Source organism: Elephas maximus, chromosome 3, assembly GCF_024166365.1.
Source record: "Elephas maximus indicus isolate mEleMax1 chromosome 3, mEleMax1 primary haplotype, whole genome shotgun sequence".
In the NCBI taxonomy this organism is placed as follows: Eukaryota; Metazoa; Chordata; class Mammalia; order Proboscidea; family Elephantidae; genus Elephas; species Elephas maximus.
This window is the reverse complement of record NC_064821.1, coordinates 34,535,230-34,549,657: the sequence shown is the minus strand read 5'-3', so window position 1 is coordinate 34,549,657 and position 14,428 is coordinate 34,535,230. Positions and strand designations below refer to the sequence as shown.

Here is a 14,428-nt window from a genome sequence, read left to right as displayed (position 1 = left end):
GTCATTCATTCTTTTTATTTCATATCTTCTCATTTTCTTTTTAAATTTTGTCTGCTATATAAATGAACCTTTGTGAAACCATAGAAGTGAACAGAGATGAATTACCTGCTCATTTGGATCTTACATTACAATGGAGAAGTCGGAGTACCATGAATAATGGCCTCGGAGATAAATCACATCAATAAAGGTAAATCTGAGGAAGGGCATAGATTATCGTAGTATGCGCATAATTTTATAGTGTATTGTCTGGAAAGGTATTTGCATTTTGGGTGAAGAAGAGACCCAGGACTGGAGGTTATTGGATTTGTCCAAAAAGATATTAAAACCCAAATCCCTAGAATAATAAAGACAAGAAAGCCATGCAAAAAGTGAAAAAAATTCCTGCTTCATCTGCTATGAAACTATATACAAACCCATGTGGTCATATAAAAGTGGAATAGAAACAGGAGTGACAAGTAGATCAGGGACCTGATGAGGCATGATGAAGGAAGTGGAGCAATAAGAGCCCCTTCAGCCTGTGGGACCTTGAATCTGGAGGTAGCTTCTTCACCCAGGCTGGCTGCCTGTCCTCCCTCCAACCTGGCTCTTCCTTTTGGCTCTTCTTTCATAGTATCTTTTCCCCCACTGGAGTCCCTGGGTGGTGCAAACAGTTAATGCACTCAGTTGCTAACTAAAAGGTTGGAGGCTCAAGTCCACCCAGAGGTACCTTGGGAGAAAGGCCTGGCAATCTACTTCTGAAAAATCAATCATTGAAAATCATATGGAGTACAGTTCTACTATGACACACATGGGGTTACCATGAGTTGGAGCTGACTCGAGGGCAACTGGTACTAGTTTCCCCATTAATAGGGACTGGTCTTCTTTTTAAATTATTCTTGCTTTTGGTGCACTAGCTTGCAAACATTTCTGAACACATCCCAGAGTAAGAAATACATTTTACACTGTAATTCCAAATGCACCCCTGAACACACATGAGCACTCACATACTCACACATACACACACATGCACACATATATGGCTGAATAAAGAGACATGAAAAGATCTGTATGTACCTGAACTATGTGTGATGCCTTCTGATATTTTCTATGGTGTTTTATTTATTCTATTTGATTCTTACAAACCATAGTCTGACCCCTAATATGCCCCTATCTTAGGTATGGAAAGCATGCTTTTAGCATGCTCTCTACACCTAGTTTAGCTTTCCCCTGCTTCTTCTCTTTCCCTCATCATTGGAAGTTTCAGTGGAACCACTTTCACTTATTCATTTATCTAATATATATTTACTTAGCTATTATTACATTCCAGATAGCAGCTAAACTAAATCTTGTAGGTAAAAAAGTAATATCTCCACATTACTCAGGGCACTCACAGCCTAGCAGGGAAAAAGCAGACACAAAATTAAATAAAAGTAATACACAAAAAAGTCCCTGTCATCTAAATTAAGAAGCCCTGGTGGTGCAACACTTAAAGCTCGTGGCTGCTAACCAGCGGTTGGTGATTTGAACCCACCAGCACTCTGCTGGAGAAAAGACCTGGCAATCTGCTCCTGTAAAGATTACAGCCTAGGAAGCCCTATGGGGCAGTTCTATTCTGAGTCACTATGAGTTGGCATCAACTCAACAGCACGCAACAACAACCATGCAAGATGTGCATGCAAGAAGTCATCAGTTTTCTGTAGTGATTAAAAAAAAATGCTTCATGAAGGAGATGATTCCAGGCAGCCCTGAGAAAGGAGATGGAATTTTCTAGATGGAGAAGAAAGTGAAGCTATTCCAAGTGGACACGTGGGGAAGGAAATCCAGGCAGAGGAAAGCAGGTGAATAAAGACACTAAGTACTGAAACTGGCAACTGGTGAAGTGGCAAGTCATGTTCAGAGTCTTGAGATCAATGTAGATGAGGACAGGGCAACAGGGCAAGGTGATGCTGATAGACTGGTCATGGAGAGTTGAGCCTTGTGTGTAAGGTGAGGGAATGTGGCTTCATCCTCCAGGAGGAGGTGGGGGACACTGGGGGTTTTAAGCACAGGAGCTCAAGCAAGAATCACTTTTGGGTGATGCTAAGATTTTTTTTTTTTTTTTTTAAGATCTCTCTGGATCATTGTGAATATTGGGTTAGAGAGGTATCAGCTTGGGATTGCTAGGAGAGATAAGGAACTGAAATAAGGCCGTGTAATTGGAAGCTGAGAAGTGTAGATGGAATGGGGACATTTGAGAGACAGAAGGAAAAATCAGCCTCATCACATAGCCAATGACAACCTTTCATTGACTATATAATAGGTAGGAACTATGCTAAGCCTTTTGCATATATTGTGTAAATCTGATGTTGTACATCTGAAAGTCAAATCCATGCTTGTCTATTTCCAAAAGTTTTGCAGTCAATATCATTTTAAAACATCTTGTTTCATAAAAATCACCAAATTTTGTTATACTCTGCATATTATCTTTTATGAATTGTTGGTTTATTCCCTCTGCTCATTTTTCTCTTGGGGTGTTCAGTCTGTAAAGTCTCTTGATACCATAAATATATCACTCCTTTTATCTTTTGGATAAATTGTTTTTGTTTGCTTATTAGTTTTTCTGGCATCAAGGGGATATAACCAGGGTTGGAGTGCTGCCAGAAGCAAGGAAGCTTTCTCTTCATCATAGTATCTCAGTTATTACCTGAGCTTATTATACCTTTCCTTTCCCCTCATGTCCATTTCATTTCTCTCTCTCTGTTAATTGAGCAGATTTTTATGTTTCTTTAAACACTAGGCAGAAAATGACCTTACCAAAATGAACTCAAATTACATGTCCACTGGAGGCTTCCCAACTGGAATATCTGGCAACCATTTCTACATTCTTTAGGGGAAAGACAATCTGATGTTTTCAGCTTGTGTTGTATTCACACCTGGCTTAATCCATGTGGCTGGAGGTCAGAATTGTTGTCGTTAGGTGCTGTTGAGTCAGTTCCAACTCATAGAAACCCTATGTACAATGGAATGAAACACTGCCCAGTGCTGGGCCACTCTTACAATTGTTGTTATGCTTGAGTCCATTATTGCAGCCACTATGTCAATTCATCTTGTTGAGGATCTTCCTGTTTTTTTTGCTGACCCTCGACTTTACCAAGCATGACGTCCTTCTCTAGGAACTCATCCATCCCGATAGCATATCCAAAGTATGTGAGATGAAGTCTCACCCTCCTTGCTTCTCTTTTTGTTTTTTTTGCACATATATTTTTTTTAATTGTACTTTAGGTGAAGGTTTACAGAACAAACTAGCTTCTCATTAAACAGTACACATATTGTTTTATGACATTGGTTAACAACCCCACGACATGTCAACACTGTCCCTTCTCAACCTTGGGTTCCCTATTACAAGCTTTTCTGTCCTCTGCTGGCTTTTAATCTTTGCCCCTGGGCTGGTGTGCCCCTTTAGTCTCATTCTGTTTTACGGGCCTGTCTAATCTTTGGATGAAGGGTAAGCCTCAGGCGTGACTTCATTACTGAGGGATAAGTGTGTCTGGGGGCCGTAGTCTCAGGGTTTCTCCAGTCTCTGTCAAGCCAGTAAGTCTGGTCTTTTTTTGTGAGTTAGAATTTTATTCTGCATTTTTCTCCAGCTCTGTCTAGGACCCTCTATTGTGATCCCTGTCAAAGCAGTCAGTGGTGGTAGCTGGACACCATCTAGTTGTACTGGACTCAGTCTGATGGAGGCGGTGATAGTTGTGGTCCATTAGTTCTTTCGACTAATTTTTCCCTTGTGTCTTTAGTTTTCTTCATTCTCTCTTGCTCCTGACAGTCACCCTCCTTGCTTCTAATGAGGATTCTGGTTCTACTTCTTCCAAGATAGTTTCGTTTGTTCTTTTGGCTGTCCACAGTATATTCAATATTCTTTGGCAACACCGTAATTCAAAGCATCAGTTCTTCTGTCTTCCTTATTCCTTGTCCAGCTTTCACATGTATGTGAAGTGAAAATACCACAGCTTGGGTCGGGCACACCTTATCCTCAGTGTGACATTTTTGCTTTTTAGCACTTTAAAGAGGCCTTTTGCAGCAGATTTGCCCAGTGCAATATGTTGTTTGATTCCTTGAGATCCTTCCATGAGTGTTGAGTGTAGATCCAGGTAAAATGAAATCTTCGACAACTTTAATATTTTCTCTGTTTATCATGATGGTTCTTATTGGTCCAGTTGTAAGGATTTTTGTTTTCTTTATGTTGAGGTTTCATCAGTAAGTGCTTCAAGTCCTCTTCACTTTCAGCAAGCAAGTTTGAGTCATCTGCATATTGCAGATTGTTAATGAGTCTTTCTCCAATCCTGATGCCACATTCTTCATATAGTCCAGCTTCTCGGATTATTTGCTCAGCATACAGATTGAATAAGCATAGTGAAAGAATACAACCCTGGCGCACACCTTACCTAACTTTAAACCATGAAGAATCCCCCTGTTCTGTTTGAATGACTGCCTCTTGGTCTATGTACAGGTTCCTCATGAGCACAATTAAGTGTTCTGGAATTCCCATTCTTCACAATGTTATCCATACTTTGTTATGATCCACACAGTTGAATACCTTTTCATAGTTGTTAAAACACAGGTAAACATCTTTCTGGTGTTCTCCGCTTTCAGCAATAATCCATCTGACATCAGAAAGGATATCCCTGTTTCCATGTCCTCTTCTGAATCTGGCTTAAATTTCTGGCAGTTCTGTATTGATTACTGCTGCTACTGTTTTTGAATGATCTTCAGCAAAATTTTACTTGTGTGTGATATTAATGACATTGTTCGATAATTTCCACATTCTGTTGGATTACCTCAGGAAGCCACGGTGAACTTTAACTGTGTGTTTGTGTGTGTGTGTGTGTGTGTATACCAAAAATCGCCTCTTAAAACTCCAAGTCTAGATTCTGACCAATAGATGGAAATAAGGAGGGGATCCATTTCATTTGATGAACCTACTTTGCAACCAAAATAATATAGTACAAGAACAATAACATGTGGACAAAAATTTCTATGTCTTGAAGTTTCTGGAGCAGTGAGATCACCTCATTCTTAAATATTCTCTGCCACCATATCTTATTACTCTGCCTGTTGCTCATTCCTCTCAGCACTCTGGTTTCCTTGATGGCCCTGAAAATCTTAAACAAACCCTTCTTTAGGGCCTTGTGCATTCCCTCTGCTGGGCACACACTTCTCCAGTTAGCCTCAGAGCACCTGCCTTCTCATTCTTGAGGGCTCTGTTCAAATATCACCTTTTCTCCTCGTTGTTCCTGAACACCCACTGAGCACCCCTTATTCATGCTTTTTTTTTTTTTTACCTGCTTTCTTTTTCTTCATTGCATTTATCACTGTCTGACATGCTAAGTGATTATTTTTTTCATTTAATTATATTCCTTCTCTATCATCAGATGTATGGGCTGTTTTTCAGCATTGTCTACCCACTGACTAGATAGTGCCTATCATATAGTTAACACTCAAAATTTCTAAAATGAATGAATGTATTTCTCGTAAAACGGGAACACATGTCTGCTTGTGGAAAATACTAAGAGTGGGATAGGAATTTCTAATTGGTGATGGTACTAGGGATTTCCTAAATAGGACCAGATCCATACTCAAAATAGAAGAATTACTTTCTAGAGTGCAAAGTAGGAAGTATAGCATTTCTGCTATATTTGAAATGCTTGTATATGTAAAAATTAGTCATGTCCTATTTCTCTTTCCTGGCAGTAGCATCAACCATATGGAACCAGGAAATGATACACAAATTTCAGAATTTCTTCTTATGAGCTTTTCAGAGGGATCAAAGTTGCAACCCTTCCTCTTTGGGCTGTTCCTGTCCATGTACCTGATCACCCTGCTTGGAAACCTGCTCATCATCCTGGCTGTCATTTCGGACTCCCATCTCCACACTCCCATGTACTTCTTCCTTGCCAACCTTTCCTTTGTGGACATCTGTTTTACCTCTACCACTGTCCCAAAGATGCTGGTGAATATCCAGATGCAGAGCAGAGTCATTACCTATGAAGGCTGCATCACCCAGATGTACTTTTTTGTACTTTTGGGAGCCTTGGACAACTTCCTCCTGACTGCAATGGCTTATGACCGCTTCGTGGCCATCTGTCACCCCCTTCACTACACAGTTATCATGAACTCCCGGCTCTGTGAATTGCTGGTTCTGGTGTCCTGGATCATCAGTATCTTGAATTCCTTGTTAGAAAGTTTAATGGTGTTGCGGCTGTCCTTTTGTACAGATGTGGAAATCCCCCACTTTTTCTGTGAACTTAATCAGGTGATCCAACATGCCTGTTCTGACACCTTCATCAATGACACAGTAATGTATTTTGCAGCTGTGCTGCTGGGTGGTGGTCCACTTACTGGGATTCTTTTCTCCTACTGTAAGGTTTTTTCCTCCATTCGTGTAATCTCATCAGTTCAGGGGAAGTGTAAAGCATTTTCTACCTGTGCATCTCACCTCTCCGTTGTCTCCTTATTTTTTTGTAGTATCCTAGGAGTGTACTTTAGTTCTGCTGCTACACACAATGCATACTCAGTTGCAGTTGCCTCAGTGATGTACACTGTGGTCACACCCATGCTGAACCCCTTCATCTATAGCCTTCGAAATAAAGACATAAAGGGGACCTTGAGGAAATTGCTTGTGAGGGAAGCCATGAAACAGCCATTTTCTCAGGGCTGAATAAGATGCTATGACTTTAGGGCTCAAGCCCTCAGAGCCAGAAATCATGATCCTTTGATCAGATCATAGAGGTAGAATCTGCCTCTTTGATTTTAAGCAATTCCCTTTATTGAAGTGGTGTGTATAATATCCAGACAGTTTTTCCTTTTCTCCAATTTTCTATTTTCCCAAGTTATTCCAACCAGGATCAGAAACTATTTGAATATTCCCATTTATCACTCAGGGCAACATTGACTTCTTCTTCTTCTTTTTTTTTTTTTTAATAATTTTTATTCTGCTTTAAGTGAAAGTTGACAAATCAAGTCAGTCTCACACAAAAACCCGTATACAACTTGCTACACACTCCCAATTACTCTCCCCCTAATGAGACAGCCTGCCCTCTCCTTCTACTCTCTCTTTTCGTGTCCCTTTTGCCGGCTTCTAACCCCCTCCACCCTCTCATCTCCCCTCCAGGCAGGAGATGCCAACATAGTCTCAAGTGGCCACCTGATCCAAGAAGCTCACTCCTCACCAGCATCCCTCTCCAACCCATTGTCCAGTCCAATCCATGTCTAAAGAGTTGGCTTCAGGAATGGTTCCTGTCCTGGGGCAACAGAAGGTCTGGGGACCATGAACACTGGGGTCCTTCGAGTCTCAGACCATTAAGTCTGGTCTTTTGAGAATTTGGAGTCTGCATCCCACTGCTCTCTTTCTCCCTCAGGGGTTCTCTGTTGTGTTCCCTGTCAAGGCAGTCATTGGTTATAGCCGGGCATCATCTAGTTCCTCTGGTCTCAGGATGATGTAGTCTCTGGTTGATGTGGCCCTTTCTGTCTCTTGGGCTCGTAATCAACTTGTGTCCTTGGTGTTCTTCATTCTCCTTTGATCCAGGTGGGTTGAGAGCAATTGATGCATCTTAGATGGCTGCTTGCTAGCATTTAAGACCCCAGATGCCACTCTTCAAAGTGGGATGCAGAATGTTTTCTTAATAGATTTTATTATGCCAATTGACTTAGATGTCCCCTGAAACCATGGTCCCCAGCCCCCTGCCCCTGCTACGCTGGCCTTCGAAGCATTCAGTTTATTCAGGAAACTTGTTTGCTTTTGGTTTAGTCCAATTGTGCTGACCTCTACTACATTGTGTGCTGTCTTTCCCTTCACCTAAAGTAGTTTTTATCTACTCCCTCACTCCTCTGGTAACCACAAAAGAATGTTTTCTTCTCAGTTTAAACTATTTCTCAAGTTCTTATAATAGTGGTCTTATACAATACTTGTCCTTTTGCAGCTGACTAATTTCACTCAGCATAATGCCTTCCAGGTTCCTCCATGTTATGAAATGTTGCACAGATTCCTCACTTTTTTATCGATGTGTAGTATACATTGTGTGAATATACAATAATTTATTTATCCATTCATCTGCTGATGGGCACCTTGGTTGCTTCCATGTTTTTGCTATTGTAAACAGTGCTGCAATAAACATGGGTGTGCATATATCTGTTTGTGTAAAGGCTCTTGTTTCTCTAGGATATATTCCAAGGAGTGGGATTGCTGGATCGTATGGTAGTTCTATTTCTAACTTTTTAAGGAAGCGCCAAATTGATTTCCAAAGTGGTTGTACCATTTGACATTCCCACCAGCAGTGTGGAAGTGTCCCAATCTCTCCACAGCCTCCCAACATTTATTATTTTGTGTTTTTTGGACTAATGCCAGCCTCGTTGGAGTGAGGTAAAATCTCATTGTAGTTTTGATCTGCATTTCTCTAATGGCTAATGATCGTGAACATTTCCTCATATATCTGTTAGCTACCTGAATGTCTTCTTTAGTGAATTGTCTATTCATATCTTTTGCCCATTTTTTAATTGGGTTATTTGTCTTTTTGCAGTTGAGTTTTTGCAGTATCATGCAGATTTTAGAGATCAGGTGCTGATCAGAAAAGTCATACCTAAAAACTTCTTCCCAGTCTGTAGGTAGTCTTTTTACTGTTTTGGTGAAGTCTTTGGATGAGCATAGGTGTTTGATTTTTAGGAGCTCCCAGTTATCTAGTTTTTCTTCTACGTTCTTTATAATGTTTTGTATACTGTTTATGCCATGTATTAGGGCTCCTAACATTGCCCCTATTTTTTCTTCCATGATCTTTATAGTTTTAGATTTTATATTTAGGCCTTTGATCCATTTTGAGTTAGTTTCTGTGCATGGAGTGAGGTATGGGTCTTGTTTCATTTTTTTGCAGATGGATATCCAATTATGCCAGCACCATTTGTTAAAAAGACTGTCTTTTCCCCATTGAACTGTTTTGGGGCCTTTGTCAAATATCAACTGCTCATATGTGGATGGATTTATGTCTGGATTCTCAATTCTGTTCCATTGGTCCATGTATCTGTTGTTGTACCAGTACCAGGCTGTTTTGACTACTGTGGCAGTATAATAGGTTCTAAAATCAGGTAAAGTAAGGCTTCCCACTTTGTTCTTTTTCAGTAATGTCTTATTTATCCGGGGCCTCTTTCCCTTGCATATGAAATTGGTGATTTGTTTCTCCTTAAAGAATGTCCCTGGGATTTGGATCGGAATTGCATTAAATGTATAGATCACTTTTGGTAGAATAGACATTTTTATAATGTTAAGTCTTCCTGTCCACGAGCAAGGGATGTTCTTCCACTTACGTAAGCCTCTTTTGGTTTCTTGCAGAAGTGTACACTAGTTTTCTTTGTATGAGTCTTTTACATCTCTGGTAAGATTTATTCCTAAGTGTTTTATCTTCGTGGGGGCTACTGTAAATGGCGTTGATTTGGTGATTTCCTCTTCGATGTTCTTTTTGTTGGTGGAGAGGAATCCAACTGATTTTTGTATGTTTATCTTGTATCCCGATACTGTGCTGAACTCTTCTATTAGTTTCAGTAGTTTTCTTGAGGATTCCTTAGGGTTTTCTGTGTATAAGATCATGTCATCTGCAAATAGAGATACTTTTACTTCTTCCTTGCCTATCTGGATGCCCTTTATTTCTTTATCTAGCCTAATTGCTCTGGCTAGGACTTCCAGCACAATGTTGAATAAGAGTGGTGATAAAGGCCATCCTTGTCTGGTTCTCGCTCTCAGTGGAAATGTTTTCAGGCTCTCTCCAATTAGGGTGATGTTGGCTGTTGGCTTTGTATAAATGCCCTTTATTATGTTGAGAAATTTTCCGTCTATTCCTATTTTGCTGAGAGTTTTTATCATGAATGAGTGTCGAAGTTTGTCAAATGCGTTTTCTGCATCAATTGATAAAATCATATGATTCTTGACTTTTATTTATGTGGTGGATTCCAGTAATTGTTTTTCTAATGTTGAACCATCCCTGCATACCTGGTATGAATCCCACTTGGTCATGGTGAATTATTTTTTTTTTTATAATGTTGTTGAATTCTATTGGCTAGAATTTTGTTGAGGATTTTTTGATCTACATTCATGAGGGATATAGGTCTATAATTTTCTTTTCTTGTGGTGTGTTTACCTGGTTTTGGTATCAGGGATATGGTGGCTTCATAGAATGAGTTTGGTAGTGTTCCATTCTTTTCTATGCTCTGAAATACCTTTAGTAGTAGTGGTGTTAACTCTTCTCTGAAAGTTTGGTGGAACTCTGCAGTGAAGCCATCTAGACCAGGGCTTTTTTTTGGTTGGGAGTTTTTTGATTACCTTTTCAATCTCTTCTTTTGTTATGGGTCTATTTAGTTGTTCTACCTCTGTTTGTGTTAGTTTAGGTAGGCAGTGTGTTTCTAGGAGTTCATCCATTTCTTCTAGGTTATCAAATTTGTTGGAGTATAGTTTTTCATAGTAATCTGATATGATTCTTTTAATTTCAGTTAGGTCTGTTGTAATATCGCCCATCTCATTTCTTATTCGGGTTATTTGCTTCCTCTCCTGTTTTTGTCTTGTCAGTTTGGCCAGTGGTTTATCAATTTTGTTGAGTTTTTCAAAAAACCAGCTATTGGTCTTGTTAATTCCTTCAATTGTTTTTCTGTTTTCTATTTCATTTAGTTCAGCTCTAATTTTTATTATTTGTTTTCTTCTGGTGCCTGTGGGTTTCTTTTGATGCTTTCTTTCTATTTGTTCAAGTTGTAGTGATAGTTCTTTGGCCCTTCTTTTTGGATGTGTGCATTTATTGATAGAAATGGGCCTCTCAGCACCGCTTTTGCTGTGTCACAAAGGTTCTGGTAGGAAGTGTTTTCATTCTCATTGGATTCTATGAGTTTCTTTATTCCATCCTTAATGTCTTCTATAATGCAGTTTTTTTTTGAGCAGGGTATTGTTCAGTTTCCAAGTGTTTGATTTCTTTTCCCTGGTTTTCCTGTTATTGTTTTCCACTTTTATGGCCTTATGGTCAGAGAAGATGCTTTGTAATATTTCAGTGTTTTGGATTCTGCTAAGGCTTGCTTTATGACCTAATATGTGGTCTAGTCTAGAGAATGTTCCATGTGCACTAGAAAAGAAAGTATAGTTGGTTGCTGTTGGGTGGAGTGTTCTGTATATGTCTACGAGGTCAAGTTGGTTGATTGTAGCATTTAGATCTTCCATGTCTTTATTGAGTTTCTTTCTGGATGTCCTGTCCTTCACTGAAAGTGCTGTGTTGAAGTCTCCTACTATTATTGTGGAGCTGTCTATCTCACTTTTCAATGCTGATAGAGTTTATTTTATGTATCTTGCAGCCCTGGCATTGGGTGCATAAATATTTAATATGGTTATATCTTCTTGCTGTATTGTCCCTTTAATCATTATATAGTGTTCTTCCTTATCCTTTCTGATGGATTTAACTTTAAAGTCTATTTCGTCAGAAATTAATATTGCCACTCCTTGTTTTTTTTGATTGTTGTGTGCTTGATATATATTTTTTTCCATCCTTTGAGTTTTAGTTTGTTTGTGTCTCTAAGTCTAAGGCAGCATATAGATGGATGTTGTTTTTTAATCCATTTGCCACTCTCTGTCTCTTTATTGGTGCATTTAGTCCATTTACATTCAGGGTAATTATGGATAGGTATGAATTTAGTGGTATCATTTTGATGCCTTTGTGTGTTGACAGCTTCTTTTTCTCACTTGATTTTATGTGCTGAGTAGATTTTCTTTATATATTGTCCTTTCCTCATATTTGTTGTTGTTGATTTTGTTTCTGATGAGTCTGTATTTTTCCCTTGTATTGTATTTTGATGAGTAGGATAGTTTGTCTCCTTTGTGGTTCCCTTATTATTTACCCCTATTTTTCTACATTTAAAACTAACTCTTAATTCTTTGTATCGCCGTACCTTCCTCTCCATATGGAAGGTGTATGGTTACATTTCTTTGTCCCTCTTTATTATTTTAATGTTGTCTTCTTTTATATAATAACATCGCTGTTACCGTGTGTTGGGCTTTTTTTTTTAATAATCTTGCTTTGTTTTTTTGGATTTCCCTGTTTGGGTTGACTTGTGGTTGCTATGCCCAGTGTTCTAGTCTCGGGTCGATACCTGATATTATTGATTTTCTAACCAAATAACTCCCTTTAGTATTTCTGTAGTTTTGGTTTAGAGTTTACGAATTCCCTCAACTTGTGTTTATCTGGAAATGTCTTAATTTCACCTTCATATTTAAGAGACAGTTTTGATGGATATATGACTCTTGGCAGACAGTTTTTTTCCTTCAATTTTTTAAATATGTCATCCCATTGCCTTCTTGCCTGCGTGGTTTCTGCCGAGTACTCTGAGCTTATTCTGTTTTGGCTCTTCTTTGTAGGTGACTTTTCTTTTATCCCTTGCTGGTCTTATAATTGTCTCTTTATCTTTGGTAAGCTTGATTATAATATGTCTGGGTGACTTTCTTTTAGGATCTACGTTATGTGGAGTTCGATGAGCATCTTGGATAGATATCTTCTCATCTTTCACAATATCGGGAATTTTCTGTCAACAAGTCGTCAAGAATTTTCTTTGTATTTTCTGTTATCCCTCCCTATTCTGGTACTCCAATCACTCGTAGGTTATTTCTCTTGATAGAGTCCCACATGATTCTTGAGTCTTCTTCATTTTTTAAAAATTCTTTTATCTGATTTTTCTTCAAATATATTAGTGCCAAGTGATTTATCTTTGAGTTCAGAAATTCTAGCTTCTACTTGCTGAATTCTCATCCTCTGACTTTCTATTGAGTTATCTAATTCTGTAATTTTATTGTTAATCTTCTGAATTTCTGATTGCTGTCTATGGATTTTTCCAGCTTATTAAACTTTTCATTATGTTCCCGAATAATCTTTCTTAGTTCTTCAGTTGCTTTATCTGTGTGTTCCTTGGCTTGTTCTGCATATTGCCTCATTTCCTTCCTGATGTGTTGAAGGGTTCTGCATATTAAACTTTTGTATTCTGCATCTGGTAATTCCAGGAATGTACTTTCATCTAAATGATCCCTGGATTCTTTGTTTTGAGAGCCTGTTGAGATGATCAGGGTCTGTTTCTTTATGTGATTTGATATTGACTGTTGTCTCCGAGCCATGTATAAGTTATTGTATTAATTTATGCTTGCTTACTGTGTCGTAGCTGCTTGCTTTGTTTTGTTTTGGTATACCCCTATGGGTTGCTTGAGTGAGCTAGCTTTATTATTTTCACCTTTGGAGCTCTGGTGTCCTGTCCCCAGCTGGCTAGAGCTGTTATCAGGTATATCAGTCTAGGAGTCCATTCAGTTTTGTTGTATGAATTCAGCTCAGGTTTCCAGGTAGCTGATATCAAGTGTGTGGTACAGGCTCTCTTCTACAGTCTTCAAGGGGTAGGCGTGACTGGCATATATACCCGTATCTGATTGCAGCAGGGGAGTCATGCTCTGAACCAGGCAGAGGGCTGAGAACAGATCCCCAAGTGTCTCTGAGGAAAACACATCTCTGTTCCCTAGAGTGTGCTGGTGGGTGGGCTCTGCAGAGGGACCATGGGCACCCAAAGTTTTTGTTGTCAGGACTGGGAGGTACCAGTTATCCCTGGACCCCTGTCGTAGGTGGCTGGGGGACCCAAGCGGAGCCACCAGTCCTTAGGTCCCTGTTGTGGGTAGATGAGGACCTTGTTTAATAGGCAAAGCAATGTCAGTTGTCAAACACCCACCTCTCCACCGCACTGCTGAAATGGTTGGAGTTTGCCAACAAGGACCTATTCTCCCGAAATAGGCCCACACAGGTCCATACCACCCAAGCCCAGTGCTGTGTCCATGCAGAAGGGAAAAGTGCTCAAGGTCCATGGACGGTTTATGCCTGGACAGGAGCTGCTTCTGTCCTGAGCACCCCCAGTTAATGGAGCTAGCAAATTATCTTTTCCCCCCAGTTGCAAGTTTTTTCCTTCCCCAAGGCTGGGAGGACGGCTCCAGTTGCTCACCAGGGTCTATCTCAGGCCTAGGGATTCAGCCACTGAAGCTGGCTTTGGGGTGGTGGGGGTGGGGTGGCGCGGTAAAATATACGGAAGTACTTAGCTTTTGCCCAGAGTGCCCTTCTCCTCAGGTTCCGGAGGTGTGAGTGGGCTGTGTGGCTGTCTGCTTCTCTCTGAGGAAACTGCGGCTGAAGGATAGTCCCAGTCCGCTGCTACTGCTGCCACCGCTGCCGCCGACGCCGCCGCTGCCACTCCGGGAATGGTGCCTGAGGGTTCCCCGCAATTCAGGTCAGGTAACTCCTCTGTGCTTCTGAAAGGTCTCTTCCTTCCCCTGCCCCTAAGCTTGCCTTTGATGCTCAGCGCTCCCAGGTTGTCACAAATATACTCATTTCACTTGTTTTTTCGGGTCTTTGTTGTAAAGAGGGCTCTACGGAAGCGTCTG

At 40.1% G+C, this 14,428-nt stretch overlaps 1 protein-coding gene across 1 annotated transcript; it reads left to right on the top strand.

Annotated features, from left to right (window-relative positions):
- Positions 1–5,710: 5,710 nt before the first annotated feature.
- LOC126072281 (olfactory receptor 7A17-like) lies at positions 5,711–6,837 on the top strand. Its single transcript, XM_049877169.1, has one exon. It carries the CDS (start codon positions 5,720–5,722, stop codon positions 6,671–6,673), a length of 954 nt encoding a protein of 317 aa, XP_049733126.1. The 5' UTR covers positions 5,711–5,719; the 3' UTR covers positions 6,674–6,837.
- The last annotated feature ends 7,591 nt before the right edge of the window (positions 6,838–14,428 follow it).